General features: G+C 48.7%; 2 protein-coding genes across 2 annotated transcripts in view; one reads left to right on the plus strand and one right to left on the minus strand.

Moving 5' to 3' along the window:
• Window positions 1-430, plus strand: part of CFAP44 (cilia and flagella associated protein 44) — a 36433-nt gene extending 36003 nt beyond the window's left edge. Inside the window, exon 32 of the mRNA XM_009070089.1 lies at window positions 65-430. Within this exon, the coding sequence (XP_009068337.1) occupies window positions 65-430 (366 nt within the window). The remainder of the gene's footprint in view (window positions 1-64) is intronic.
• A 2992-nt stretch (window positions 431-3422) lies between these two features.
• The window catches only part of BOC (BOC cell adhesion associated, oncogene regulated), a 23359-nt gene continuing 11172 nt past the window's right edge, over window positions 3423-15609 (minus strand). The window contains exons 7-18 of the mRNA XM_009070088.1: window positions 14782-15080; window positions 11864-12038; window positions 10862-10972; window positions 9475-9681; window positions 8476-8657; window positions 7236-7341; window positions 6912-7034; window positions 6073-6294; window positions 5432-5658; window positions 4773-4852; window positions 3964-4157; window positions 3423-3639 (exon numbers count right to left, since the gene is read on the minus strand). Coding sequence (XP_009068336.1) covers window positions 3455-3639; window positions 3964-4157; window positions 4773-4852; window positions 5432-5658; window positions 6073-6294; window positions 6912-7034; window positions 7236-7341; window positions 8476-8657; window positions 9475-9681; window positions 10862-10972; window positions 11864-12038; window positions 14782-15080 — 2111 coding nt within the window. The 3' untranslated portion in view covers window positions 3423-3454. The remainder of the gene's footprint in view (window positions 3640-3963; window positions 4158-4772; window positions 4853-5431; window positions 5659-6072; window positions 6295-6911; window positions 7035-7235; window positions 7342-8475; window positions 8658-9474; window positions 9682-10861; window positions 10973-11863; window positions 12039-14781; window positions 15081-15609) is intronic.

The following is a 15609-nucleotide window of genomic DNA, read 5'->3' on the forward strand; positions in this document are numbered from 1 at the left end:
CTTCTTCCTCACTTTACACTTTTAGTCCTCTCTCATCCCAGCTCAACTTTTTAAATCTTTCTAGAAAAGAATCCTAGACCTGCGGAACCAGCTAATGAATGTGACAAACGAAAACACCAGCAAGCTGAAGCAGCTGCACCAGTTGACCATTGAAAAGCATCAACTTGAAACTAAGCTGGATTCACTAAAGAATGAACTGGTAAGCCTTCTAGCCACTCTGCTACACTGTACCACTTTAGCCACTGTGCAAGTTTGGGACTGCTCAGAAATGGTAAGGGATAGTGTGGCCCTCACCAGCTCTCTGGTCTCGCATCCTGCTCTGCAGGACCAGACAGCAGGCTGGGCTAATATTGGGACAGGCCAAATGACTGCTCCAGGTCTGGTAGAAGGGGATCAGAATGAGCTGATCCTGAAGCAGGCCATGCCTTAGCATCCCTGTCATTTCTTACTTAGCTGCTTTCTAAGACTGAAACAAACTCATCTTGTTTTTAATTAAAAAGTGCTTTGCAGAAATCTAAAAAAATGTTCCTTTGTTACATGAAAACAGTCATGTAACAAAGTGTTACAGTGAAAAGTGGTTTCATTGCTCTGCACCAGGGAATAGGCAGCCACCTGTGACAGTCTGAGGCTAAGTTAATGGTCCCTCACTAACTTTCTGACTTTCAAGTAGTTCTGACTAGGAGTGGAAAAGCCATGGACATGTCCTGCTTCCTAGAAAGCTTCACTTTCCTGCTTGAAATAAATTTCCACTGTTCGTTCTCCCCTGTTTTATAGGAGCCATTTTTTTTCCTTTCCATACAGGGAGTAGAATTTCATGGCACCCGAATTACTAAAATCAAAGAGAAAGCCAGGCTGGAGTCACAGCTCAAGCACCTGGTTCATGGTACAATCTTCCCCAGAGAGGCAATGAATCTGGGCAGAACAGATGGATGCTTAAAACAGCTCAACTTTCCCTAGAAGAAAAGGTGCGTGCCTCTTTCTACAGCCTGCATCACCACAGGACCCTGAGACACCAACGGTGAAATTGTTTTGGTTTAGTTGTAAAGGGTTACATTTCTTTCCTCTATCAATATATGACTGTAGCAACAGATATGGAATAAAGAATTGCAAATACAACTGCTAAATGCTGTTATCAGTCCATTGCAGGGCCTTGCACTGAACAGGTGCCCTGTGTGTGTGTGTGCATTATGTCTGTGCTTTTCAAACAAGTGGCTGTTGAAGGTTGGATCAGGGGGCAAATATAGCTTTGGTACCTTGTTCTCAAAAAAGGTAAAAGAGGTCTGCCTTAAAGGTGCATTTGTCATTGCTGAGCATCTTAGCAGCAATGGCACTGCTCTGCTAACAGTAGTTAGAGTCAAGGGATGTTCTATTTGCTCAGAGAAAGCAAAGGAGCCTTTCTTCTCAGGGCCTGTGGTGCTCAGAGGGGTACAGAGCAGTGGAAAACTGCACTGCAGCGCAGGATGTGGCATTTACAGGGCAGGAGAAGGGTACAGCAAATGTAAGGTCAGCCTGTAATTCCACTGGCTTGCAGCTGCCTGGTCAGAGTGAGAGCGCCAGGCTCTGTCTGTTTTCAGGGCTTACTCTTATTTGCTTCTCACATTTGGTATGGTGGCAGCACGTGATCATTTACAGCACTTACCCTGTTACGGCGAGAACTTCCTTCATCCCCAGGGCAGAGGGGTTGCATTGCATAGTTATTCTAGTGCAAGGCTTCTGAGGGTGTATGGGAAGGCTTGGGGGTTGTTGCTAATTCATATTGAATAGACTGAACATCTTGCAGCTGCTCTTGCTGTTCCTTCCCACTCCCTGCCTTTTGCCACTGGTCTTTGCATCTCTGGTGTATGCTCAGCCAGGGACCAGCCATATCCCAGCCAAGCACAAGAACTGTCCCTGCTGGGCCCAGCTCAACCACAAGAGGTACCTGTGCAGCTCTCCCTTACAGTGGGTCCCTGCTGAGGACCACACCTAGTGCAGGTAGCTCGGTGTGCAGCTGCACTGAAGCTCCAGGCAAGGGGCTGTGAACTGGCACCAACCTTTGCCTAACAAAGGGCACAGGGACCTCTGGTGCCAGCCAGGTGACCAGACACACAGACTCAGCTGGAGCCAATGAACAGCAACAAGACCCCAGACTAAGTATCACCATTGGCACAGGTGCACAGACGGAGGGCCCAGGGATTCCTTTGTTCAGGGTCCCTCTCCAGAGGCACCCAGCTTGAGCTGTTAGAGTGTTGCTGCACCACAATTAAATTACTTTTAGGAACGAGACACCTGAGACTCTGCTATGGGAAACCTAGGGTTGAACCAGTAAGGGAAACTTCTCTGAGTGGTGTGTTTAGGGAGTCAAGTGGGACATCTGTGGACTCACTGGAGCTGCCTGCTGTGAAGGGGCTTCTGTGTCAGCAGGTGAAGTCTCTGGTGTTGGGAGTGTGACTGCCAGAGTGCCTCCTGGATGGTCACACAGGGTAGTTTCCTTAATAGTTCCTTTTGAAAGTACTGAGCATCCCCTATTTCCTTAAAGGAAAACCGTTCTTATCCACAGGCCTCCACGCTGAAAGTTTCTGAAGCTGGAAAACCACAGGGTGGGGAGTGGGGTAAACTCAAATCTCTGCCAGTCTTAAAGATTGACAGAGATTTGTGTCTGTCCCTCCATCACCAAACTCATGCAGCTGTCCTTGCAGATAAATGGAAATTTCCTCTCTCTGTGCTCCTCACTAGAAGTTTTATGTCACTGAACTGGCACAGGTAGCAGCTGTCCCTCTTCTGAGCTCAGCATTAAGGAGATATTGCCTTGGTGGCTATTTGCAAAACTTTTAACTGCAGCAAAATGTCAGCTTTCCCAATGTGCCCTGCTTGCTGTATGTCTGCAAGTGAAGAAAAAGGAGAAGGCTCACTCTGTGGGAAGAATGAGCATACAGGCAGGCACAGCAGAGACTAAAGCCCTTATTTTAGATGTTAAAGCGTGGGTTTGTCTTTACAGATAGGCTGCAGGCAGTGTGCACGGTGTGTATGTGAAGGGCTGTTTACAGTGATTAGGCAGAGTGTGTAACTCCAGTCCATTCACAGGAGCGTGTGTGTTCCTGGAACAAACCTTCCTGTGGGGGAGAGGAAAACACCTTTTTGACAGCATTATCTTTTGCAAAGCTGTTGCTGCAAGAGGGTGCTCGATCTTGCTGGTGGCAGCTCTTTTTGAACCCGTGCCCTGCAATGTCCTTGTCCAGCTGTTTCAGTCGTGTGCTCTGACAAGCACAGCCAGTGCCACAGAGAGCTGCTGCCTTGTTTCCTGGGTCCTCCCATGACCTTGCTGAAGATGCCTTCTGTCTCCATAGCATTATAAAAGGCACATATACATCTATATACAAGTGCATAAATATATAAATAGGGGTGTTATACAAAAATAAATACCCTTTCTCTATTTCTCTTTAGAATAAGTCTTTTGCAAAAGGCAGCTTGGTCCCTAGCTGGTGGGAGGATGAGTCTCTAAGGGCCTCAGTGGTGGTGGGCTGCTGTTCAGATGTCTTGGTAGGTCCTGACCCAAAGATGTGATCACTGGATTCTGGGGATGAAGATCTCCTCTGGACCGGCAGCAATCTAGTCTTTCTACCTCCTCAACTGGCACCAGGCCTAGGCAGCAAGGGCTTCCTGAAAGGAAAAAGAGCAAGAAAATATTACAATGCACACTCAAATGAGAGATGTTGTGGAAGGTTTCTAGTCAGCAGTTCACTTTATAAGGAGAGGTACTCTGATCAAAGAGGAAGATCTACGTTCTGAAAGTCCTGACTATGTGGAAATTTGATCCCATGCTTGCACAAAACAAGTCTGATCCACACTACAGTGGATGAGATCCTAGGGAGATAGATTCTCATCATATGAACATGAGCCATCATAAAGCTCTACAGTGGTATTTCCCTTCAAGATCAGCATAAAATAATGAGATGGATGCACAGAGTTTTCCAGACCACTGACCTTGGTGGAACAGGGGATCCCGTCGAGCATCCAGGCTAGGACCTCCCGCTTTGCTGCCCATCACTGGATGATGGAGGCCAACAAAGTGCTCTTGAAGGTGAGGACAGTCATCTTGTGGCTGAAGAAGCTGGTGAGTGGAGTCATCTGGGAGACTGTAGAGGAAAGAGCTGTCTTCTGTTCTTGAGCTGGGCAATCTGGGGAGGCAAGCAAAGAGGTTTAGTACTATTAACAGATCTTTCCTCCTTGAAAGATATAACCTGTGCAACATCTCAGCCAGCTACATCAATGCAATGACACAGACCATTCCTAAATGAGGGGAAGAGCAGAAACCGGGATGTAGTTGTGGGATGGGAATGAGGGGATGGGACGTGACATCCATGACCTAACCTCTAGTGACTGCCACAGGAGCTGGAAGTAGTGCCTCACAGGAAACATGTTTCTAAAGACATCTGAACAGTGAGACACAAAGCACCCACAACTGGACCCTGGGCAGATTCTGGGCCAGCTGTTTATCAGCAACCAGTCATAGATGTTTGCTTCTCTCACCCTGCTTTTCAGTCTCCCATTTAGGAGCAGGGAGAAGAAAAGGAGACAAGGGGAAGTAAGTCTTGGCCACCTCTACAATTAAATTATTCCTCCCTGAAATCATAAGAGGAATGAGCTGTACAAAGAGAAAGTATATAAATGGATTTGTTTCCCAAGTAAGCTGGGACAGATGGGAATGTATTGAGGGCAGGCTTTTGTGAGCATGTAGTCTTGCAGGTCCCACTGGATTGTTCCACCCTCTCCCTCCACAAACCAGGGCTAACCTGGAGGGCTGGTAGTCTTGGTGTGCATTCCCATTTTGCAGCACTCTTGCCTGCAGCAAGGCGTTGGTCTCCTCGTGCGACTGCAAGGAGAGAGAAGGATTCTTAGCAGAGCAATGGCACACAGCAGCATTAAGACGCAGGTGCTGCTCTGAAGTCAGAGCCCTGGGGCAGATTGCTGAAGTTCTTATGGCAGAAGGCAGAGAAAGCTGAAACTGTTTGTTTTGATACAGAGGACAGTGGAACTGAGCACTGGAAAACTCACTTCATGCTTACTGCTGAATCCATAGGGGATGATAATCAATTTTCAGTGTCAGCCGTGGCACTGCCTTGGCCTATGTTACTCTTTACACACAGAGTCCTCAGCATTGTCAGTCCCTGTGAGCTTTGCTCGGGAACAGGAACCATTCCTATAAGACTAGCCTTTTCTCACTGCCTCCTCCATAGAGCTACTGCCTCAAGAAACCACCCCTTCAGTGTTTTGGAGACCTTCCTGTTCTCCATCTAAGAGTCCACTGCAAAGGGTAAATCTCTTTTAAGAAGCCAGTCTTCCACTCCTACATGCTGCCAAGTGTGCCAGCCATGTCTGGAGAAGCCTTCTCACTGCAACCATGGCCTCTAGCTCATGTGAAACCAGCTTTTAACCTCAGGTGTGGACGTACCGTTGGCACTTCATCCGGGCTGTAATCTCTGGGCTTGGTGCTTGCATACCCCACTCCTGTGGAGGGGCAGATGCCATTCAGATGTGCCCTGTTGGTGTAGGGCTGCCCATTAACATAAGGATGTCCATTGGCACGAGGAGCAGAGATGCCCCTCAGAGGCACCATGGTGTACTGGCAGGACGATACCAGCAGCCCAGCTCCTGGGAAGCCCATGTCAATGGTTTGCTCTGCAGAAGGAATAAAAAAGGAAGTCTGAGGCAAAAATCCAAGGTAAAGTTGAGTTTCTTGAAGCTCCTCGGGGATAGGGTTAGGCTGTCCTGTCAGGCAGCTATTTTGACACCCAAAGTACCCTTGGATACAAATGGTGGAAAGGGGCCCTACATGACTGCAAATGGAGTACCCCTTTGCCCCTAGTCTCAGAGGTTCCTTTTCAACAAGTAACAGGAAGAAGGTCAAAGAGTGGTCTTTGTTTTTACAGGGCTCCACAGGACATTTAAGAATTGCCTTCTGCCACCCTTTCTGTGCTTCACAGAATGTGCGGCCCTCACATTTTGGATGTTTGACCCAACTACACCCAGGGTCAGATTTAATCCACAGTCAAAGTGTATCTTGTAAATCATCCCTCAAGAAAGAACCCTTACTCTGCTTGGACCAGGCTCTCCAAAGGCAAAAGGGGATGAAAGCCACGATGAGGAGTACGATAGAACCCAGCACAACGCCTACAATCAAGTATGGCAAGTCGCTGGAACGGGCCACCATGGCTCCTGTGCCCAGGCCACTGTGCCCACCACTGAGTGGGGGATGCTGCTGGGGGGGCACTGTGGAGGGTGGAAGACGACCTGGCAGACCAAGAGACTTCCGAGCTGTGAAGGGAAGAGAGAAAGAGAGAGCATTAGACACAGACATGGCAGATGGAATAGCAGCCCATTCCAGGGATGTCTGTGCTACTGTGGAGTGGACAGACTTCTATGAAGTTCAGAATTAAAGAAGCACGGCTGGATGACAGGATTTTCCTAGTCTGATGCATATTCCAGTACAGACAAGTCCTCTGTGCTTGGCTTACGGCTCTGCCAGATCTGCTCCTGGGCTGCAAATGCAAAACCAAAAATAGCTTCTACAAAACACACACTAGGACTTAATGCTGTTCCTGTCTTGACAGTGCAGCTGCTTGGAAGGCAACATGGGACCTGCTTCTAACCCAATGCAGGAGTTTGGCACAGCCCTTCTGGTTCCAGATACTTAGGATAACAAAAGATAACTACTGCTCTGAGGGACAGTGATGGACTCTGCACAAGGGATCTGTGAGGACTGGTACGGGCACATGCACAGCATGAAGAACCCTCTGCCTTTCTTCTTCCCAGTGCTGCCTCCAAGACCTCGTCTGAACTTGGATGACACACTTTCAGGCAGGAATGGTACCTGCCATGCTTTGCTCTGACAGCTGCAGTCAGGGAAGGCAGCAGGCTGTGGAACTGGTTACCTTTGGTTTCACAGATCATCACGTTGCTGAACTCGCTTTCACCACCCTCGTTGAAGCATTGCATCTTAATGTCATATGAGGTCTCTGGCTGCAGGTGGCTGATGGAGTGCCAGTACCGATCTCCTGAGGAGGGAACAAACACACAGTGCTGTTAACTTCCTCGGGGAACATGCAGCTGGCCCAGCCCTACTGCAGTGCTAGGTAGGGTAGGCTCAGACAGCACCAGCTGCAGCCTTTTGTACATTTTGTGCACAGGGTTCCTTCTGGCTGTGTTGTCCTCCAGGAGGAACCAGCAGTTGGGACCCATCTCCCAATTTCTCCTACCTTCCACCACGTCCTTCTTGTAGTCGCTGTCATTGTCACTGTCAGTGGGGCGGTAGTAGATGTAAAATCCATGGATGGGAGTGTTGTTGTTGCTAGCTGGGATATACTGCAGAGAATGGGAAGGAGAGTAGAAATTAGCAGAGATGTCCGTGCTCCATATTGTACTAGGTGAGGAGCAGTTGGGATGAATGGGAAGAAAACCAAGCAGAGGGATCCTCCTTATGTTGCCACTGTTTGCACAGTAAGGACTTCCTTCGAATAACTCAGTGCTATTTTATACTCTGACACTTTGCTTCTCTCAGGTAACAGACAAGCCATGAGTCTGGGCCTGTCACCCCAAGCATCCAGTACTCTGCTCCCTATCAGCAGCTACAGCCAATGCTTCAGAGGAAAAATTCCTCAACAACAGTGACTCAGCTGGGCATGGGCATGGGCTTGACTCTAGTAAGCTCATGGCTTCCAGACAAACTGCACCTTGCCACTAACTGGTGATTGCAGGAGTCCTGTGTTTTTGAAGGCAGCTCTGATCCTTCCCCATACCCAGGGCAGTCTGTCCCAGCTCCGTGTGTTCTTGCTGTCTTTCACCCAATATTTTATCAGCTACTGTTTGTGTTTAAATGAACAGCAGTGCCCATCCTGCCCTGTAGCAATTTGTGTCTAGAAGCAGCTAGAAGAGAGGAGGGTAATGAATCCCTCTGAATAAGCTCTAAACTGTTGAAAACACTTGGATCTGGGCTTGTCATCAAAAAGACCTTCCCCACTCCTAAAAGTCCTCCGGGGTGGACTGCTGTAAATGTTTATCAGCACGCCGGACCGCTACCCAGCAATTGAGAGTGAAGGACATATCTGCTGGAAACTACTAGGACAAACAGAGGTGCTAATGGATTCAGAAATTTGGCCAGGAGAGCAAGCAGCCACCCCACGCATCATTGAACTGTGCTTGTTGAACAAAATGGTCAAGACCCTGGGGTTACCCACTGAAATCCTCCTGTATACAATGCTGGATTCAGAAGAGGAAAGGTCTTCCTAGGCTCTCTGACTTAGTGCCCTTCTATGTGACTCAAGCCTAATTCTCCTTTGAAGGAGGCAGCTCTTGGATCCCAGATCCATTTGTGCTGGTGACACGCTCCAGTGTGGTAACCTGGAAGAAGTGTAAGCTAGGCAAGTAGCGCACACACACACACACACACACACCCCTGCTTCCTGCACATGCAGAGATCTCTGCCCCTACAAACCTTACCATCCACTTCAGCATGATGGTGGTCTCGTTGATGGCATCTGTGAAGGTGATGTATGGCCCGGCCACGGGGCGCTCATAGACGCGGTTGCTGTACCCAGACACCACGTATGGCCGAGATGCCGCACTGGGCTCGCTCTCTCCCAGGATGTTTAGTGCCCGGACACGGAATTTATAGGATGTGCCTAAGGAGGAAAATGGGAAATGCAAGAGTTGCAGAGATTGGAGTCTTCTACAACTTCTACCGTCAGCACTGGCCTGACTGTGGAGAGAGGCTGCAACTTCTCCAGAAGGCAGAGAGCCTACAGAGAGTTTTTGATTGAAGTACAAACACCAAATGGATACATTCCAGCTATGCACTAGATGGAACCTGCTTTTATTTGCCTTCCCTAACTCCTGCCTGGATGGTCTAAAGGTCAGGTAACAGTTTTGGAAGGTGTGTGTGTGTTAAAAGATGCCTGAAAAGATATCCTGACATGAAAGCAGATATAGGAAGGCATCCTTCCTCTACTACATGGGAATTAAGTACACAAACATTAGTTAAAGGATCAAAGCCTAAGTAATTTTCACCCAAACATCATTTTACTGATCTTTGAGTTGGGTAGTTGTGTTCCCCTTTTACGCTGTCCAACTCAGTGATGGTGTCTTTTCTCATGTGAAGTGCAATGGGAATTGTATGCCCATCTGTCTTGCCTGTGGCTAAGGAAAGTTCTGTTCTGTCTAGTAAATGGCGAAACCAAATGCCTTTACTAACTACATCCTGTAATACAGAAAAGCATGTGTAACTCTCCCTGAGGGAGGTCAAATCTATGCTGGTCTTTGCAGCTGGAGAAATTGGAGAAGCAGCTTTTCCCCATGCATCTAAGGCAGGAGCTGGGGAGGCTTTGTTTTGCTCACACATGCTGGGGCTAAGCATGACGTGACAGATGGCTAACCATCCTACAGGGACTATGCAGCTTTCCTACAGACCTCCAGGAAGCAGGGAGGAGAACACCTGCCTACCTTTCTCCAGGCCTGGGATTTCCACAGAGAGGCGAGAGGGAGGAATGTCACTGGTGGCCAGGACCCAGTCTCCCAACTTCTTCAATTTCTTATATTCCACACGGAAAGACTGGATGGGGAACCCACCGTTCCCACGGGGAATCCAGGTCACATACACAGATGTCTCTGATGCCATGGAGATGGTTGGACGGTCTGGTGCCTCTGGAGCTGCAAGGGGCACAGAAGGACATCAGGACATGAAACATATTCTTTTTACCCTGTCCGGAGGATTGTGTAGCTCAGAGGTATGTGGGTGAAGGACTACTTGCATTGTACCCACCCACATGCTCTTTAAATCCTGAATGCTCTCTTCCTTCTGCCTCTTCATTAGAGCTGGCACCCCCAAAATCCTCATTCCTTTCCGTTTGTGCCCTTAAACACTTTTTACTCCTGCTTGTATCTTGCTCCTTTTCCACTCCCAACTCAGGTAGGATGAGGCAAGGTTTGAGGTGTGTACACCCATCATGGGAGGGAGAGCAATGAAAAGGTGTGGATGCAGGGCTGGAGATGGAGCAAAAAGCCTGGCTGATGTAGAAACAGTGGGCAAGGGGAAACTGACACTGGGGACAAACAAGTGTAGAAGATGAAAATAGGAGAGATTGAAAAGAAAAAGCAGAGGAGGAAATACAGAAAAGTTCTGAATTATAGAAATGCAATTTCATAGGAAAACAGCCAAAAGACAGAAAGCAAAGAGATGAATGGAGCTGTGGATATGAAAGAAAAAGCAACAGAAAAGGCTGAAGGATAGGACTTCATAGAAAAGATAGAGATTGGAGGAGAGAGTTTCACAGAAATGATAATGGCAATAGTAATGGCAGTCACAAGGTGGGAAACAATGAATTGGATTAACCAGTAAGCATCTAATGTTTCTCCAGTGCAGCAAAATACCCAGTTGGGCACCCTGCAGCCCTAGAATGGGCACTAACTGCCCCTTGTTAGGGCTTGGCTGAGAGAGGAGGATGCCAGAGCATGCAGGTCCTTGGTCTCCCCTTCTTCCTCACACTCCCTCAGCACCCACTGGTGCACTGCAGTTTGTTGTTCCTATGTACCACGCATTTGCAGGCTGCAGGGCAGGGCTTCCTGAACCCTCCGTGTGAAACTCCAAGAATTTCTGACAAGTCTTAGCAGCAGGCAGTGAGATCTGCCTGCTCTCCTAACACAGACTGTCTGGCAAAGGCAGTAGCAGGGGTGTCTGAGAAGGACCTCTCCTTGTCAGGAGCTAGAGACCACTCAACTGGCATTGCACAGCCTTGATTTACTCAGAGGAGACTTCAACTCCACCACAGCCTGGCCACTGCGACCCAGCATCCCTCACCCTCCCTCCCTGCCCAGTTCAGGGTGTCCTTACGGGACAGACGGCTGTTGTCGGACTGGTTGCTGCTCTGAGTGCTCGTGCCCGGGTCATCCCTCTGGATTTGCTGCTCTTTGCTGGCAACAATCTCGGGTTTTGGGCGACGACCTGTGCAGAAGGGGAGAGATGGCATCAGTGACATGGCAACATGACTCAGAGTTAATTTTTGCTGTGATAAAGAAAGAAAATATTCCCAGCCAGGATGCTGAGGTAAGTACTCTCTGGACTCTAATGGCCCTAGGGGTTCAATGCACTTAGCCTTAAGGTTGGAACTAAAGCTAAAGGGGCAACTTTGTTGAACTGTTAATAGGTCCCCCTCCTATTTAATTTTCTACAACTTTTAATTAGTTTTCTTGAAATGCTGCTAGATTTCTGGCTGAGAAGGAAGTAATTAGCACAAGACAGGGGGCCTGAGGGGAGATGTAAGCAAGCCCATCACCATGGGGAAGATTGCTACAAAGGGAATGTGATTCCCCACACCTGCTGGAGATATGAAAAACAGCCAAGGGACAGGGGGACTTAGTGTAGACATTTAGAACATCCTTTTATTGGCAAAGACAGCTTGGCACCAAGCAGACTGCATGGGAAGGCTTGGGGGGTCCTTTGGAGCAGGAAAAGCTTTTAAAGACAAATTACACAAATGCCTGTTGAGAACAACCCCCACAGGCTGACTGTGTCTCCAGGCAGAGGATGGATTAAACAACCTCATGGCATCCCCACTAGACCCATTTTCTATGGTTCTGCAGGTGTTCAACTGAGACACTGAAGGAGGAAGGGACTTATTCCAAATCACACAGAGGGGAAGACCTGATTTTCCCCATCCCACCCTCCACTTTCCCTCTGACAGTCATTCTAAGCTGAGGGCAGATGGGTTTCCAGGGCAGAAACATCCCCTTTGTCCTAAGGCTGGCTCCTGTGCCACAGGGCTGGGGCAGGATGTCTCAGAGAAGCCCTCCCCTGACTCAGAGCAAAACACCCAGGGAAAGGTTTGACCTTTACCAGTCCGGAAGGTCACCATGGCTGTCTGTCCCTCGCCGGCACAGTTGTGAGCAGCCATCTCCACCTCGTAGAGGCTCCCCGGAAGGCTCCCAGGGTCCAGCCTGGTGAGGGTCAGGCGGTGCTGCGAGGCTGGGACGTCCCTCACTGCCCAGCTGTCCGAGGCATTGGTGACCTGCTGAGAGACCAATACAGGCATTGCAAAGCTGGGGGCAGACTGGGCTTCCTGTGGGCACTGAGCTCAGAAACTGTCACGACAGGTTGTGTACCAACCAGGGCTACCTTCCCTGCCTAGAGGACAGTTCCCTGTCTACAAAGGATAGAGAGGCTTCCAGCCTGATTTTGCAAAGCTGAAGGATTCAGGTAGAAGTGGACAAGTGACCCAAGCACCTGGGTGTTTTCCTGACCCCAGAGGTTCACTCAGCCTTGTTCCATCTGCTGGTTCCCTCCAATACCTCTGCCCCTCAATGTGTGTAAGGCTCTGGAGAAGGTGTGCCCCATAAAAAAGCAGCACTAGCCACAGGACTGAGCTGCTTTAGGAACCAAATCTCTCCTGCAGCCCAGCTGCTGAGCTGCTCATTTAGACTCTGGCCACTTCCGTGGGCTGAGGTACCTAGACATACTGAACCTAAATCATTTGACTAACAGCTTTTAATCAGGTTTTATCCAGCCTTACCACCAGCACTTTCAGGCTGAAATGAAGAACCATAATGTTGGAGCACAGGTTTCTGCAGGGAAGTGACCATATATGGCCGTGGCCTCCAGAAAGGCTTGGAAACAGTTTGTTTTTTGGTGATGCCCCATGCAGAGGGGGAGGGAAGGTGGGACCTTTCTCCGTCTCCCCAGCTGCAAGGATAATATTTTTGCAGGCAAACAGGCAAGACACTGAAGTGACCCAGTACTGAAGGGAGCATTAGTAATGCAGGCAACGCAACAAAACGGAAATGCCAAGACTCTGCTGTATCATTCATCTTCTCCAAGCGTTTGACACTGACTGATTAATGCCTGCCTCGTTTTATTTTCATTCCCCAGCCTGCAAAGTTGTGAGGCCAGGGAGGGGAGCCTTAAAGGCTGCTCATATCCAGGAAAGAAAAAGAGAAACTCTTAAAGAGCAAAAATAATGGCTGTGTGGCATCTGACTGCTTGCAGGCTGCTGAGAGTTTAAGGGCAATGTACGAACAGGGGAAAGAAAATGAGGCATCCACAGATATTTTCCAGAGGAGAAGCAGAGCCTCAGCCAGTACAAATGTAAGCTTCCTGTCTATAGGTTTTACTTTCCTTACAGCCATCTTTCACACAAAGAGCCTTTTCTTTTGTTGCTGAATTGATTCCTTCCCTCTCTGCACACATGCTTTTCCAGTCAGAAACGTCAAAACCTGATCATTATCTAAGCTGATCCTAAGGATCTCGATAGAAAGAGACTCTTTCTAAACAAGTTTAAGGGTTATTGGGACTAATTCCTTTCCACACAATTCTTAAGCATCCCAAGAAAGAGTCTCCAGCTGAGAATTTGGACTACACTGAAAACATATTACTGCAAACTGCAGTGACCCACAGTGACCTCCACTGCCCTATGGCCCCTTCCAGGTGAAGCGCTGAAAAACAAATAAAATATGGACAGACCTCAGCCTGCAAGTTAAGATCACATGCAGAATTGGCAGTTACATGACACAACATTGGGGGACAAATCTTTTCTGGGCAGACAACCAGAGCCAATAGTCTGGTGAGGCTTTTGGCACCTCATTTTTGTATTTAAGCTTGGCCTATTATGTTCTTGTGTTGGCATCTTCTGCCTTTGTTTGAAAGGGCTCTTTAAAGAGATGGTTAGCTGCAATCCTCAAGTTTTGTTTAGAAAGAAATCAAGGATGTGTAGGGATTATAATAGCCTTCTATTATGCTGTATTTTCACAAAATCAAACAATTGAAGGAAAACAGATACATATATTCACATGTACTTGAAAACAGTGTCCTGCAGTGACCGGGAATCCAAAACATATGATCTGGTATGTTTCTGGAATACACTCAAACCCTTTGGGGTTTGAGGCAAAACCTGCCTTTCTACTGCAACTCCTTACCTACCCAAAGGAAAGTCAAGCAGCAAACAGATAGATTCAAGCCTCTTTTTTCCACTTATCCCCAGCAAAATGGAAAGAGATACTTCACGCATCAAAAAGCAGAATTTTTCCCACAACAATGCTTCATTCTTTAGAGGAACTGCTGGTCTACAGCTCTGCCTGCACTGTGCCCATGGTGCTGGAAGCACTGCAGAGGGCAGGAGTCCTTGGGCTCAAGCAGGACTTAGCAGTGCACCATGTGCTCACACTGTGCCACCAGCAAGATGCATACTCAGCAGTGAGTGCACTGCCTTTCAGCTTCCAGAATAAAACTGGTGGTTGAAAACCTTCCCAGAGGACTCAGCATGGCTATGACAGCTCTCTGCTGACTGCCCACAGTCACAGAGCATGGACACTTTGGTGCTGCTCAACAGGACAGGTACATGCAGCTCAAGCCATTCAAGGCAGAGGTGTCCCTCTGGCTCATGTCAAGACAAAAGCATTCCATAACAAGTCACTGTGCAATCTTGCCTCAGGACGTCCTCCTCATGCAAGCACACAACTGGGAATTACAAGCAGAAGCAACTGGAAACACACGTGTGTCCTTCTGCATGCTTAGGCAGACAGACACTGCTATGGGCTCTTCTTGGACAGTGCAGCAAACCTTCTCTCACAGCCTGTACTCATCAGATCTCAACAGGCTAAGGCTGCAGCTCAAGAGGTCCCACCAACCAGTGCCACCAGTGAGCGATGGGTGCCCCTGCCCCAATGCATCTGCTCATGAGGTGTGAAAATGTGTGCTGAGGCCACCAGCCCACCTGTGGAACAGCATGGAGGGATGATGGGAGCAGGGCAAAACAGTGATACCTTGCGATGCTTCACCACATAATAGAGGATGGGGGCTCTGCTGTCCGGTCGGGGTCTCCACACCAGATCGTAACTGTCCGTCTTGGATGTCCGGGGAGAACTGAGGATGATGGGAGCCTCAGCTGGAGTCACCAGCTCCCTGTTGGCTGCACACTGTGGAGACACTGCCAGTGGGGTTGTCCCAGGCTTTGGCAGTCCAGCTTTATCCAGAGGCAGCTTTAAGGCACTGTCCCTAGAAGGTGGTGTTGGAGGCTGAGCCGAGCCCAGGTGGGTCTCTCTCCCAGGGTTGAGTGTAGCTCCTGAAAGACAAGGTGCCAAGGCAGGGTAAACACCCATCCTAGTCTGTGGTGAAGGAAGAGCTATGAGCCCGTTGTGCAGTGCTGCCAGCCTTTCCCCACTATAAACCTAACACATCTTACTGGGACCATTCTGAGAACAGGCCTTGGCTACATGGGCCTTCCTCCCTCTCTGAAGCCCCACTTACCCTAGGTAAGTTCAACAGGGTCCAAGGAATCAGGTGGTACCTCTCTTACCCCAGGTGAATTCACTCACATCAGTATTTAAAGTCTTGCCCAGCACAAGCTCAAAGGTCATGGGGTAAAGCACTACACCCAGATGTCCTGCATTTCTTGTGTAGAGATTGCTTAAGTATGCACACAAGGCTCTGCCCTTAGAAACAAAACTGCTATCATCTGTTCCCACAGGGAGATATTGAGATCCCAGTCAAAATAGCACTCAAAGCATAGGTTAAAAGAAGGAGGGAAGAGCAAGGCAGCTCAAACACAAATGGGAGGGTTACACACCAACTTTCTCCTCCTGCTTCCCCTG

This window comes from Acanthisitta chloris, unplaced genomic scaffold (assembly GCF_000695815.1).
Source record: "Acanthisitta chloris isolate BGI_N310 unplaced genomic scaffold, ASM69581v1 scaffold11512, whole genome shotgun sequence".
NCBI lineage: Eukaryota > Metazoa > Chordata > Aves > Passeriformes > Acanthisittidae > Acanthisitta > Acanthisitta chloris.